This window comes from Dermacentor albipictus, chromosome 4 (genome assembly GCF_038994185.2).
Source record: "Dermacentor albipictus isolate Rhodes 1998 colony chromosome 4, USDA_Dalb.pri_finalv2, whole genome shotgun sequence".
Lineage (NCBI taxonomy): Eukaryota > Metazoa > Arthropoda > Arachnida > Ixodida > Ixodidae > Dermacentor > Dermacentor albipictus.
The window spans coordinates 108646516-108660210 of NC_091824.1; the positions used below are offsets into that span (position 1 = coordinate 108646516).

Genomic DNA, 13695 nt, shown 5'->3' on the forward strand with positions numbered 1-13695 from the left:
CAGGCGTTGCTGCCGCAGTCCACGTGTGCTGTAGCCCGGCATCCCACGAAGAATATATATGCGGGCGAGCTAGATGTCTACATTATGGAATGCGGCCCGACTCCTAAGGTGATATGATGTAAGAGAACGTAGAGGGAGGATGGCGAAAAGTGAACTGAAACTACTGTACAGCAGTGCAGGAGAGGCGCGTGCATAGACACGCGAGAAGGGGAGACATTCCTACGGGTTGTAACTCCTAACAAGTCAGCGGTGATTTGGCGGTAAATGTGAGAAAAGTGTTTGAGCAGTGCGTCGCACCTCTTTAAGGTCCCGGATATAATGTTTAAACTGCGTTCCCCACATCGCATTGTGTTGTTCAGGGGCTCACTACACACACACACACACACACACACACACACACACACACACACACACACACACACACACACACACACACACACACACACACACACACACACACACACACACACACACACACACACACACACACATATATATATATATATATATATATATATATATATATATATATATATATATATATACATACATATATATATATATACTATGAGAAGAAAGAGGGTTAACGCCTGATTTTTATTAATCATGTCATAAGAAGTCAACAAGCAGAGACACGAAGGACAACGTAGCGTTAATTACTTGTACTTACGAATTGAAATAAAGAAATGATAAATTAATGGAAATGAAAGTTATTGAAAAAACAACTTACCGCAGGTGGGTAACGATCCCACGTCTTCGCAATACGCGTGCGATGCTTGGCATCGCACATACAATACAATTTTTACACACATACAATTTTTTTCCACTTCGACACTACTTATGCTCACGCATAAACAATGTCGAGTAGTGGGCATCAAAGCAATTGCTCTGACGAGCATGCCTCGTCGGCGCTACCAACAGTCTTCAACAGAACGAGGTTGGATGCCTCAGAAAAATCGAAAGCATTCAGCGATTGCCGTAGCTCGTTGAATGGAGGCTTTGGCCGATTACGACCGACATCGGAGTTCCGGCAAAAGGATATCAATTATTATTATTATTATTATTATTATTATTATTATTATTATTATTATTATTATTATTATTATTATTATTATTACCAGTATTATTCGTTGTAAAGTATAGTTGTTATTGTTCCGCTAACAAATTCGTAAGTTTTGTTCACAACAAAAGACTGCAAAAAAGTGCAGCAGCTAATCCTAAAAACGCCATTTTTTATTTTTTTAAGGAACCGCGGCGGGAAAACGCGGGATGAAGTATGGGACGAAGTGATGGCAATGCAGAGCGCACTTAAGCAGATTTGACAAAAAAAAAAGCAATTAAGCTTTCAAATTTCCACGGAACTTTCTCGTGATAAGCGACTTGACAAATTCTTTGTTAGCCATAGTTTCTATCTCTCTCTCTCTCGCTCTTTGTTTCCATGGACTGTTAATGCTTGCGTTGCTCTTGTGATCTTATAAACATTATTCTTCCCCCTTTCTGTATCTTATTCCATATCCACAGATTTCCTTTGTTAGTGATTTGCGCTTTCGTTATAGGCTTTCGATAGTGCTTTGTAATTTAATTACCTTCTTGCTTTTGTTTTTTCTTAGCTAAGATTTCAGGTTACCCAGCTCTTCTTGTAGGCAAACTTCCTACAATTCACATTTAATACACACGTAAATACGTAATACGAATGTACAGATCGAGCAAACGAAAACAGCTGTCTGCGGCAAAATGGCACACGGGAACCAGGCGCCCTCGTCCTCACTGCATCGACGACGCTCGAAGGTTCGGACAAATCGGAAAGAGACATTCGAGATCCCACGTGAGACAATTGCTGCGCGTTGTTCTCACGCTGAGCCCGCGGTGGTTTGCGCAACACGAGCCCATCCATCTTTCCCTCTCTCTTTTTGCATCAAACGCGGACTCTAGTCTAGGTGGAGCACAGGCGGGAACGGTAGAGACGGTCGCTATAGCCCTATGTCTCGCATTCAGTCACGCAACGCGCAAGTTGAAATGCACTGAGTTTGTTTGCCACCGTGCACAACAAACTGATGACATAGGACTGCAGGTAAAAGCTGCAGTTACGCAGCCTAACGAGGCCGCAGCCCTTAATTAGATATACCTTTTGGCATAGCAGCGGGATACAGGGAGCACAATTAACACAAGATCGGCTTACGAAGGCAGCAAAATATCAACAAACAAGAAAGCAAGATCAACGAGCAAAGTTTACCATTTCATATGAAAATGTCATTGTTAATATGTAATAGTCAAGATAACGTACACATTTTACATAGCTCGCGATCTCGCGATACCTTCAAGCAAAAAATATCATAGTTGCTGGCAAGATAGTTGTTAAGAAGCGAAGGCAATGTGAAGCGCTGACGCTCTTTGCTAGAGTACAGGCGAGGTGTACGTAAAACCCAAGGATCACCATGTCTTGTTGGGCAATACAGTATGTCTTTCTCTAGGTGTGCGAGACATTCAAGATTACGTACGTTTCTTTGCGTCTCTAGTTGAAATATTACATTTAGCCGACATCGATATAAGTTATGTACGCTAATTATCTGGCACTTTCGAAAAGATCAGCGCTTGGTGAGCTCTATGCAGCATTGTAAATGAGACGAACTTAACTTTTTTTAATCAAGTGAGAGAAAGAGAGAGAGAAAACAAGGAAAGGAAAGGCAGGGGGGTCAACCAGAAGAGCATCCGGTTTGCTACCCTACATTGGGGGTGGGGGAAAGTGGAATATAAAGAGGAAAGAAGCAGAGAGTATTCAGTGCAAATTAGTATATGCTGCTGTTCTCCATACAAGTTGACAATAATTTAGACACGAGTAGAAAAGTGAATTATAGACAGGTAGTTTTATTCTTAAAGTTATTTGACATCTAAGACGACCTACTGTGCCCGCAATGTAAGCTAGTTTCTTACTAACTGGTTTATGCGGTTTTCCCAGGAAATATTAGACGAGAATATAGGGCAAGACACTTAAAACTGTCAACAGTTTCAGTACCACGAAAGTTAAGAAATATTGCTTGATGTGGGAGGGGCGAATTATTTATTGGCCTCAATATTATGATTTTAGTTTTTCTTTCATTATGCTGCATGCAGTTCGAGTCCCATCAAAGTTGTAATGATTTCATTGTTTCATTACACAGGGATACTAAGTCCCCAGCACCTTTTCCAGAAAAAGATATGATGGTATCATGTCCACAGATAAAATTTGCTTCAGAATTATTGTATTCAATATCTTTAAAGTATAAATTAAATAGTAAAGGCTCTAGAAGGCGACCTTTATGCACTCCACAAGATATAGGTTTAAAATTACAACTTAAATTTGCTATTTGAACAATTTGTATTCTATTTATCAGGTCATATCCTAATAGTTCTAAACCCTGACTACGAATGCCACATAACTGAATTCTCGAAAAGGATATTATAGTTCACCACGTCAAAGGCATTTGAAAAGTCAGAGGGCTTTAGTGCGACTATTAGTGCAATTACTATTAGCCCACACGCGTCAGCGAACTCACCGCTCATTTACTTCTTTTCTTCCCTCTTCTCTCTCCCGGTCACCTTTGTTTTACTCTTTCCCATTCCCCTGGTGTAGGGTAGGCAACCGGACGTTATTCTGGTTAACCTCCCTGCCTTCTGCTTTTCTCTTTCCCTAACGGGCTTTGACTTTCCACGTTTGACCGCAAGGACTTTCGCTGTCGTCAACTTCAGCGATAGACTCGAACAGTCTATCGTGTACAGATTACCATGTTATGGCAGCTACATAATTTTCAACAATTTCTGCCATTATGCTGCGACTTAGTAGGGATAAAATATAACATTTGACAGAATCGTGTGTTTTATTATTCCAGCAACTCGACCAGGCTCCCCCCCCCCCCATATTAGAAAACCAGCAAAATACAATATTTCTTCGCGGTTTGCGTAGTTTTCATTTGAATCTAGTGGTATGGGCTTTCGCTCCATACCACTGGATTCGCTGTAACCACTGTAAGTACGAATATCTCTGATTCAATGCAAGCGGAACAAATGCACCCCGCTTTTATTTCTACACCTTCCAGAATAGACAAGTTCTTCGAAAATTTAAAGTTTTCCAGATTTTTTCAGGTGATGGACACCCGAGAGTTAACTGCTGATTTTTCTAGTTAACCAGGCCCTCTCTCTGACGTTTCTTTATTGCTAACTGGAGCGGGGCATCGGGAGGGTTTCTCTTCAATTTATCTACACTCTTTCTCAGTTAGTATCAATTTTTCTCTCTCTCCCTCTGGAACAGTCACCCACCTGGCGTAATGCTGCACAGCAATCTTGTATTCATAAAATAACTTCGAAATAAAAGGGCAAACATCTTTTGCAATGCCTCCTCTCGTGTGCCACGAGACATCTGAGGTACAAATTGATTAGTTTATCAGTGCAGCTGGCACGAGCCCAATCAAAAACGCCATTATGTGACCGCGCGCTTTCCTAACACGGCGGTTGCGTCCGTGTGACATCGCTGTTCACGCAATGACGGATCGAGCTCGTACTAAACAAGGTGATGATTATGATGGCGATGCTTGTGACGATGTGAGTGCGTGAAGCGAGGAGCCAACTTGAATTTCCTCAGCTCAACCAATTGTGCTGTTCTCTAAAGTATTATTGTCGAAAACTAACCGGAATCGTGGCGCAAACTGAATACAATGGGTGACGTGGTTCACCAGGTCCGAATCAGGAGATTCATATTGTAGCGGATGTACTTCATTGCCTATTGTTTTCTCATCGTGATTCGCGCCGAGCCTCCTGTTCTAATCACGACGACAGTGCGGCGGCGTGCGAGATAAGGATTAAGTGGACTTGGCAAGTAAAATGAGTCATTACAAAGTACAGGCCCAAGTAGAAGGTGCGCCAACTGAGGTCTCCTGAGGCAACAAAGTGCACACAGGTGCGTAACGACTGTAAGCTAGTATTGACACTAAGTCTCACCAGTAAAAGCGAATTTATACTGTCTTGATACGCAGTGTTAAAACAATATGACCCTCAAAGGTTACGCAAAATTTTCGTCATGCCATCTTTTACATAGGCGATTCGCGCACTTTCAGCTGAACACATAGCAGTCATTATCGGAATGTCTCCTCGAAGCACTCACAAGTGAAATGTATAAGCGCAGCGGTAGGTTGTTGACATTCACGTTGTCCAACAGTCCAGCAGACGCAATGTGACAAGAGTAAACAAAGTAGAAAATTGAAAAAAAGAAAGATGTAACAAGACCAAATTTCGTCTAATCACCGTGTCGTCCTACCGTGCGCCAATAATTCCTTTCGTTTATCGAAATCTAAGCACGAACGCTTGCACGCAATAACTTGGAGCCTTTTGGCCCAATAACAGAAAATGCAGCAGCAAGTTATTCCGATTTGTCAAGATTCTCATTCGATAGCTTCAAATGTTACTCACTGTGAATGACAACTAGTATATCATGCAGCATTATCGCAAACGTTGATAATGAGGAGATGCGAAACTGTCAACTTTGTCCGTCGCTGCAAAAGGCTTATCCGTTTTGTATTTTTATATCTCTCCGCTGTGTAATGCCCCTTACTTTGGGTGTATGTTATACTTCACAGCTAATACACAACATCTATTAAGCAATTTAGCCTCAATATCCTGCCAACTATGGAAGCTGAACATTGTGCTTCTTATGCTACTGGGCGAGGGGCACGTTCACAAAGTCACAAGTAGAGAGAGTTATTGACTGCGGCTACGTAATTCGTATTTGACGGTGCAAGGATTGTGATAGTGAAGGTTCTATGAAGAGAGACAGCTCTTCAATGAAATCAAGAGAATTCTGCCGGCGTAAATGTGAGCGCCTAGATACTAATCTACGCAGGAAAGGGGATCAGGGACTGAAAGGGTCCAGGAGGAGGCAGGTGGGAAAAAGAAAAAAAGAAGGAAAATATTCGTTCATGGTATGTGCAGCTGAGACAAAGGTGATGGTATTGATGTAAACAGGCTAAAGCTTGTCAATTAAGCCATTGTCTTGAAGGAATCAAAAACGAAAATTTATAGCTTCGTGTTGCTTTTAAGGAGAATGCGTGTGATCTATAGAGTATGCTTGCTGGATCTAGTGATTCCTGGAAAGCAGGCTCCATTCTAACAAAATGTATCATCGGATTCATCCGGACGCCGCATTCGTCAATAGATGCCTGTGCCGTCTTACACTGGCCACCAACCGTGTGACGCGTTGGAAACCGTAGAACACATTTCTATGAAGCTTCATGAAATATAACATAAAGAGCACGTCGTCATGCACGTCGTCATGGTCCGTGCCTAGTGAAAGTCCTTTTTATCAGCCGTATCTGGTCGCACTTGTTGCCACTAAACAGATAGATACGTTCGAATAACTCCTAAGCCCCCTTAGCAGTCTCAGTATAAGCAGGAGAAGTTCGAGTATGTTTCGTACACACACGTATAAATATGTCAGGAACCACAGAATGCTGAGCTAATTGCTTCGGCTTCATCGTGAAAGAAGCGCAACGCGTGCAGACACGGACACAAGCGAAGAGAACCAGGCAGCACAAACGCTCTGTAGTGTTGTCTGGTTATATTCTCAAGTGTCCGTGTCTGTACGCCTTGCGTATTTTTCACGATGAATGTGTCAATTCCGTCAAATCTGAGTGATAACACGAAAGCTGAAACTTGAAATTGCACCACCTGCGGTTCGGCACAGCATATACGAGGCACTTTTTGTGTAATACATCAAAAACGTTCCCCTATTCCACAGTGCCTTTGCGGCCTTGCTAACGTAGATGTGCAACATGTCCTCCTCAAGTCTCCGAGACATGCGATTGCGAGGCGATGTCTGATGGCAGATTTAATTAATTAAATTATATCGACGATCACTTACCCTGATATATATATATATATATATATATATATATATAATTGACCAGGTACTTGGACCATGGCAAACAGCGATGTTGCAGAGAAACGCTTAGCTTTATATAAAATTTTAGTGTCCTCTAATACAAAAAGTAACGATGCTACATATGATGTACGTATTATGTAGGTCTAAGCGTGCTGTACCTTGTTATGTATTTCTCTATGTTATGTTTGCCTTTATTTATTTATGCAACTGCACATGTTTATCCTCTATGACTATGTTATGCGGACTCATGTGCGTAACCTTGTGCCCATGATCTCTGAGTGTATTCAATGTTTTGACGCACATTTCGTGACAACGTTTTTTTGCGCCAAGCGACGACAAGGGGCTGGTGCCATTTAAAGGAGCCAGCCTCTGCTTAAAATCGTGTCGTTAAAAAGCGGGCTAAGTCTCGTCTGAATGATGCTGCTTCAAGATTCACTGGATATAATCAAGAAAGAACAAAAACATTTGACAGAATTGGAATTTCCAACTTTTTTTTTTTAATATCAAGCGCAGACTATGTTTGGATGAACAATTGTTTACGGCTCTCAGAAGTAGCGCTGCATTCAACAGTCTAGTGCAACAACGCCTGTGTCCGTTTTCTTCTGAACTTGGAAATTATAAACTGTCGCCAGGCAGGCATAATGCTAACATTATCTACATACAGACATCCTTATCTAGTTTTACCGAAAGACGCGAGCGACGCAACACGCTTGTGGTGTGCTGACAAAGATTAACAGATTAAGTAAACCTAATCGTACCAGAATTTGAGAAACCAGCGATATGTGCATGTGTGCATGTGTGCAAGTGTGAAACTAGTCATGTTTTTTTACCTTATTTAGAGTATTCTTCTCACGAATTTTGAGTCTCTTCTCAAAGGAACGCGAACAAGCTTCCGAGAATGATTTCATACGTGCAATAACAGTAGCGAAAAGAAAGTTCGCTTTCAATCAGCAGCTTATAACAGCCGTAGGTCGAAAGAGCTACCGCTATCTTGCACATCAGCGACTAAGCAGAACTATCTCTCGTGCTCGCGGCGCGTGGAACAGAGCTTCCGAGAGATAACGTCCTCTTTATGTCTTGCTGTGTCCGTGGATATTTTGCTAATCACAAGCACTGACGAAATTTAATCTAATCTAAGCTGCATAGCGCGTCGCGCGCGCGGATACCGTTGTTTGTGGATGCAGCAACGACGGCATCCAACGGTGTGTATGAGTGTAAAAGTGGCGCGAGGGGCGCCTTAGACTTCAAAGCGAAAAAAAAAGAAAAACGAAGGTCGCATCATATGCCCGACGCGTGACCTATCAGCGCACTCATTCTAACAAACGTTTTCCACGTGCGCGTTTTATTACATATACCTATATGCACGAGAAGGGAGAGATATGGATGTGATGTGAAGTAACAGTGGCAGCCATCGAGCTGTTCTCAACGTTTGAGCATTCAGGGTGGATATATGACGCAACGACTATATTCTAATGCCATTCCTTTTCACGTATTGTCACTACGTCTATATTAGCAACAGGATTGGCCAGCGACGAACGGTGAATGATAAGAAAGGAATGGAATCTAGTAAAAGGAATCGTTGCTTTATAACGGCTCGGTAATTATTTGTCGACAATTATAAAGCAGCAACGCTTTATGACCTGATCGACGACCAATTTCCTGTTCAAATCTGCAACTCAGCTTTACGTCCCAATGACATTAGGAAATAAGAAAGGAGGTGGTATAAAATGTTTCTGCATTGTTGACTCCTAATACACTGATTTCGTTCTGGTCCCGCTAGAATGCGCTAGGCTAACATTGAGAACAAGGTGCATAAAAAAAGAAAAAAAAAGAAGATGCGCATACAAGAACTTATGGCAATCACTTGCTAAATGTGTTCTTGTTTTTTATTTTTAGCTTTTTGAGTTTCCATTTTGTGACTTTTGGGCGCCAGTAAAACATATCACTTAGCAAGTAATTACCTATCTGTAGTTCTTTCGCTCACATCGTTAGATTTAGCTAACACTATTAAAAAACATGAGATTATACCGACTTTGGAAGATCGGTAATCTTGGCCAAAGGGAGATACCTTCATAAATAATCAAGTTCAGGCAACACTGTTTTCAAGCTTAATCGGCAGCACGAAAATGTATAAAAGAAAACTGTGCCAAGATTACGCATGTCCTCAACGAAAGGACTAACAAGTAACTCATAAAAATTAAAGCTGTTTCACGAAGAGAGTCGTTAATATCTGCTACGAAAAAACGGGAAAAAGATGCCTCTGAAGCCGAGTTTTGCAATATGATGTCCGAAAGGCCTAATGGACAGCGAGTGTGGTCACTTGATACATTTAGTGCAGCTGTTGCGAAGTGGTCAAAACCATGACTTGCAACTTCCGCCAACATCCGCTCCCCTATAGCGAACGAAACGTGTCCGGCGTACTCGGTTGTTCGAAGCAGACGATCACAATGCGAGTGGGCAGGCAACCAAGACTGAGTCATCGGTCCCTTTACACTCGTCGATTTATGACTTCCGATGGGATGATGCCACAGTGAAGACGTAACACGTAGATATGTGTGCAACGCGTGAAACATGTATACACAGGAATCTGCATGTGATAGGATGCAAATACACGACGTCAATGGAGCTGAGCGCGCGTCACATGTGCGACCTGGATTACCTTTGTCGAAATGAAGTGCAGCAAGAGATAAAATAAAAACAAAACAAAGTGTGCATGACAATGGCGCTCCAAAGAAAGGGCACGTGTACTTAATCAGCACAGAGGCAACTGTCTCGTAGGGTGACTTACTTGTATCAATATGCACGTCAGTTTCCGTTGCTATCTCCCATTACAGATATATCAGCAATCGAACGCAAAGATCTGCTGCACACTTCTCACTTCCTCGTACTTACTGGGTTTCGCTCTATTTCACTATTCACGGCGGCTTGGTCTCTCAGCTCTCAAACAATTGTGTCTATGTAGACCACTCCAAATCACCGTCTCTAAGCGTGTACATATGATGCTATCGAAAAGAACAATAGGTTAAGATAACAACATCGGGCGATGCCTGAAGTGATGACGCCACGGTTTCGATCCAAAGGTTTTGCGTTTAAATGAATCATGCGTGAAAAGTATTCATATACCTTCAATGCTCGATTTAAACCTTTGAGGTCTCCTTATGGGTTACTCACGTCACTGTAACATAGCAGCGTTGACACATAGTTACTTAGTTATCAAAAATAGGCGTGACGTCAAACGAAAGTGTAAGCATTAAATCGCTGTTTTATTTGCATGATTTCTGCTCCAAACTGGCGCATGTTCAATGGTGTGACCATAGTACCTGGCTTTGACTGATTCGCCCGCGCATAGTGATATACATAATGTGTTCGTGTGATAAAGACTACAAGCACTTAGCAATTCCTTTTATTTCCTCGAATGGTAATTGACTGGAACGGGTTGCCGCATTCTGCCGGTCAAGGCTATAATGCTGATAGGCTCGAGAACGCATTGAGATCTATCTGGTTGATAGAGTAAATGTGTCCTTACGTCATGCACTCTCCTGTCTCCTGCTCTTGGATAAGAGCAAATGGATAAGACTGTACCAATTGCTGTTGCACACTATATTGGTCTTGTCTTATTATGCCCATTCCCCCCCCCTCCCCCCCCCCCCTGTTATAGACGGTAGAATTCAAACGCTTTCTCTTGCGTCATCGTAGTTTGTCGTTCTGCAAGTCTACGGTTTGAAAGTTGCTCGTGTTTATACTAAAATCGAATAATATTATAATCACTCGTTATTCATCTTGAAGCTTTTTCCCCCCTCCTCTTCGCATTCCATCTGCCAAAGCGAGGCAGAGTCCAGCACCCTACATTGAAGGCTATGGCTAGGAGTAGCCTTTACAAAGTATTTTCATTTTCGGATTGGGAACGGGGGGCCGAGAACGCAGCATGTCACAACTATGGTCACGCGGAGACCCTTGAACACGTTCTGTGTAACTGTCCGTGCTACAGTGTACGGAGACGATCGCTCGTGTCTTCGCTACTTAAGTTCAACACACACCATTGCCGGAACAAAGTACTTTCGAATGTCTTCCCCGAAGCCATCGCAGCACTGGGCGATGCAGGCACTGCTACAATCTTTAGGTAACCCAACCTGCCAAAACTGATTTAGCCTTGATGGTTGTTCACTGTGATGCACGTGATCCTGTGCTGAGGTAGTGTACGGTGGATCGTGGCCGGCTGCGGTGTGCCTGCGCCCTCTGTCTGTCTTTCTCTTTTTATCTTTTTACCCCCTCCTCTCCATTCCGGAAAGTAGGGTAGCAAACGAACTATTTTCTGTGCTGTTTAACTTCCCTCCATTTCTCCTCTCCTATGCTCTAGCACTCTCGATGGAAAGTACAAGTATGTTGGCTGCTGAGGTCCGATGAAAACACTCATGTAGCCAAATAAAGTGCTAGCCTTTTTAATTGCTTAGTCTTGATTGATGATACTGGATACATTCGTCAACGTGAAGACGATACGTTGAATGAGGCAAGAAATTAAATACGCTCCACGTTCTAATGCGTTTCTTCCAAAAGCCGAGGTGCAGGTCTACCTTTGCGCAAGTCTACCTTTGCGCAACTTTTGTAAAGTTAAATGTGTGATCGGAAGAAGACGGAGCAGTAGCGATTATAGCAGTGAATAAACGCCTAAATTAGCTTTCGCTGAGTCATACCTGTGTAACGGGTTACAACAGGTTCTGCAGGCTCGGTAGGGCAGTGATGCCTCTTGTTTTGTCAAATATTTCATTTTCTCACCTTTAGCTTCGATGATTTTTCCTTTTGTTTTTGGGAGAGTTATGGAGAAAGAAAGTTAGCCATTCAGCACGAAGTGTTAGCAGCCAGTTTACAAGAAATTCTTTTTTTTTTTTCAGATCTGTCCATACGTTGAAGTACATTTTTCAAACAAACCCTTGCCGGCATGAATATAATGTCATGTGACACTATGGATGCATGAAGCCTGCATGAAGGGTAGTCAATTTTACTTTCCTGCTGGAATATACTCAGTTGCCAGTCGTTGGGTGCCTGCAGTTGTTCCCGACAAGCTGCCAGGATGTTTTTCCATACTTGTATACCAGTCTGAGCACCAACCTTAATTGGTCAACTCGCTACAGCTAACCACAAGCGCTAATGTTGTTGATCTGGCTGTTGAGATAGGCTGGTCTCTGGGCAAGACAACTCCTGTAGCTTAAATACGATCGGTAAGAAAGCTGCCGAGTTTGATCTGTTGATATCAATGTTGACACCTCCTTGTGACTACTGCTTTGCGTACAACACTTGCGCTGAAGTTTATAGAAAACAGCTCTTCCGATAGGCAATCAGTTAAGAAAACGGATAACAGGAGTCCGTACTCACTTCACGACGCATATCGTGGCAGCAGAGTGGAGACGTACAGTGCGACACAATAAAACGACCGCGGAGAAACGACGGCAAAGCACATTCGGACTGACAGCGGCAAGCTGTCAGACTTCACGTTGTGAAGACCGAAGGCGTAATTAAAGCATGGTGTACGAACGCGTCGGATGGCGTGGTTCCCGAAACTCGGCAGCTAGCTAAGAGAATAGTAACATAGGCTTTCTGACAGGTACAGACTCGACATACAAACATCTCTCGCCGGTGTAGAGTGCCTCACCAGAGGGTGCCGGAGATGCTGCGGCGGCGGCGACCGCCCTGAAAGCTGCGGCCGCGGCGGCTGTCTGCGCTGCCGCCGCTGCCGCATTGGCCACGCTGCTCCCGAGCGGCGAAGCGGCCAGCCGACGCTGCTGTGCCCACGACGAGGGAGGCCCGTGGGCGGCAGCGTTGGCCGTGGCGTCAGCCGAGTCACCGCCGGCGTCGTGCGATGGGACTCCATGCGGCATCGCGATTATCGGCACAAGGCCCAGAGCCTCGTCCTGGGCCAGCGACCGGCGCAGCGCCACTTGGGCCGCCATCACGCGCTGGCGCTCGGCGATCAGCTTGCACTTGGGGCACACACAGTCCTTGAAGCGGCAGTTGCGCTTGTGACCTCGCACGCGGATGCGGAAGCCGTGGTTGCGGCAGCGGGCGCACTTGGGTCCGCGCAGCTCGTCGTTTCCCCCTTGCTGCTGTGACTGCTGCAAGCGCTGTTGCTGCAGCGCGGCAGCCCGCGGCTGGTAGGTCCCGTTCATGGCACTGTCCTCCGGTCTCGGCTTAAAGCGTCAAGGGGAGAACCGAACGCGCGGGGCTGGTCCACCGACTGCCGAAGAGCGCGCGCGAAGTCGACTTGGCGCGTCTCGAGGCGCCTGGGGGAGCCGTCGGGGCCGGGGCGAGACGGCGGGCGCGCCACGCACGAGGAGGTTGGGTTGATGCGCTGTGCCGCGTGCTCGCGAGGCGCACGGTATCGTCGTTCGTTCCGTGTTTCCAACGGCGCGCGCAAAGCGCTGGCGGCGAGGCAGTCACGTGGTGGGCCGGCGCGCCCGCGACGGCGATGCCGCCTCGCGGCGCGCCGCCAAAGGATACGACGCTTCTTTGTCGGACGGTCTGGCTACCGAAGAGTTCTGCCGGTAGCGGGAGTCCTTTTCTCCTCCTGCTCCTCATCCTGCCAAATCGCCCTTCTCACAGCGCCTTTTCAATAGGCACAGCACATCTGGCAGCGGATAAGTGTCACGGCTCTCTCGCTAACACATGAACGATGCCCCAGTTTTTTGTCAAACCTATGCCGGCGCAAAGGAAGGGCTCAACTCCTGCGATAGAGTTTAGTTTGCCGAGCAGGGTTCTGTTCTGTAAGGAGTGCAAGTTACACGGCCCCACCTTTA

The 13695-nt window shown here is 44.7% G+C and overlaps 2 protein-coding genes across 18 annotated transcripts in view; one reads left to right on the forward strand and one right to left on the reverse strand.

The window, feature by feature from the left end:
* LOC139059245 (uncharacterized) overlaps positions 1–13695 on the forward strand; it is a 349734-nt gene that overhangs the window by 189083 nt on the left and 146956 nt on the right. The window lies entirely within an intron of this gene.
* The window catches only part of LOC139059243 (doublesex- and mab-3-related transcription factor 1-like), a 220123-nt gene that overhangs the window by 180086 nt on the left and 26342 nt on the right, over positions 1–13695 (reverse strand). Inside the window, exon 1 of one of the 2 annotated variants that reach the window (XM_070537395.1) lies at positions 12555–13297. The exons of the other annotated variant lie outside the window; for it this stretch is intronic. Within the exon in view, the coding sequence (XP_070393496.1) occupies positions 12555–13068 (514 nt within the window). The 5' untranslated portion in view covers positions 13069–13297. Of the gene's footprint in view, positions 1–12554; positions 13298–13695 lie in introns of those variants that run through there. 2 annotated transcript variants of the gene reach the window in all.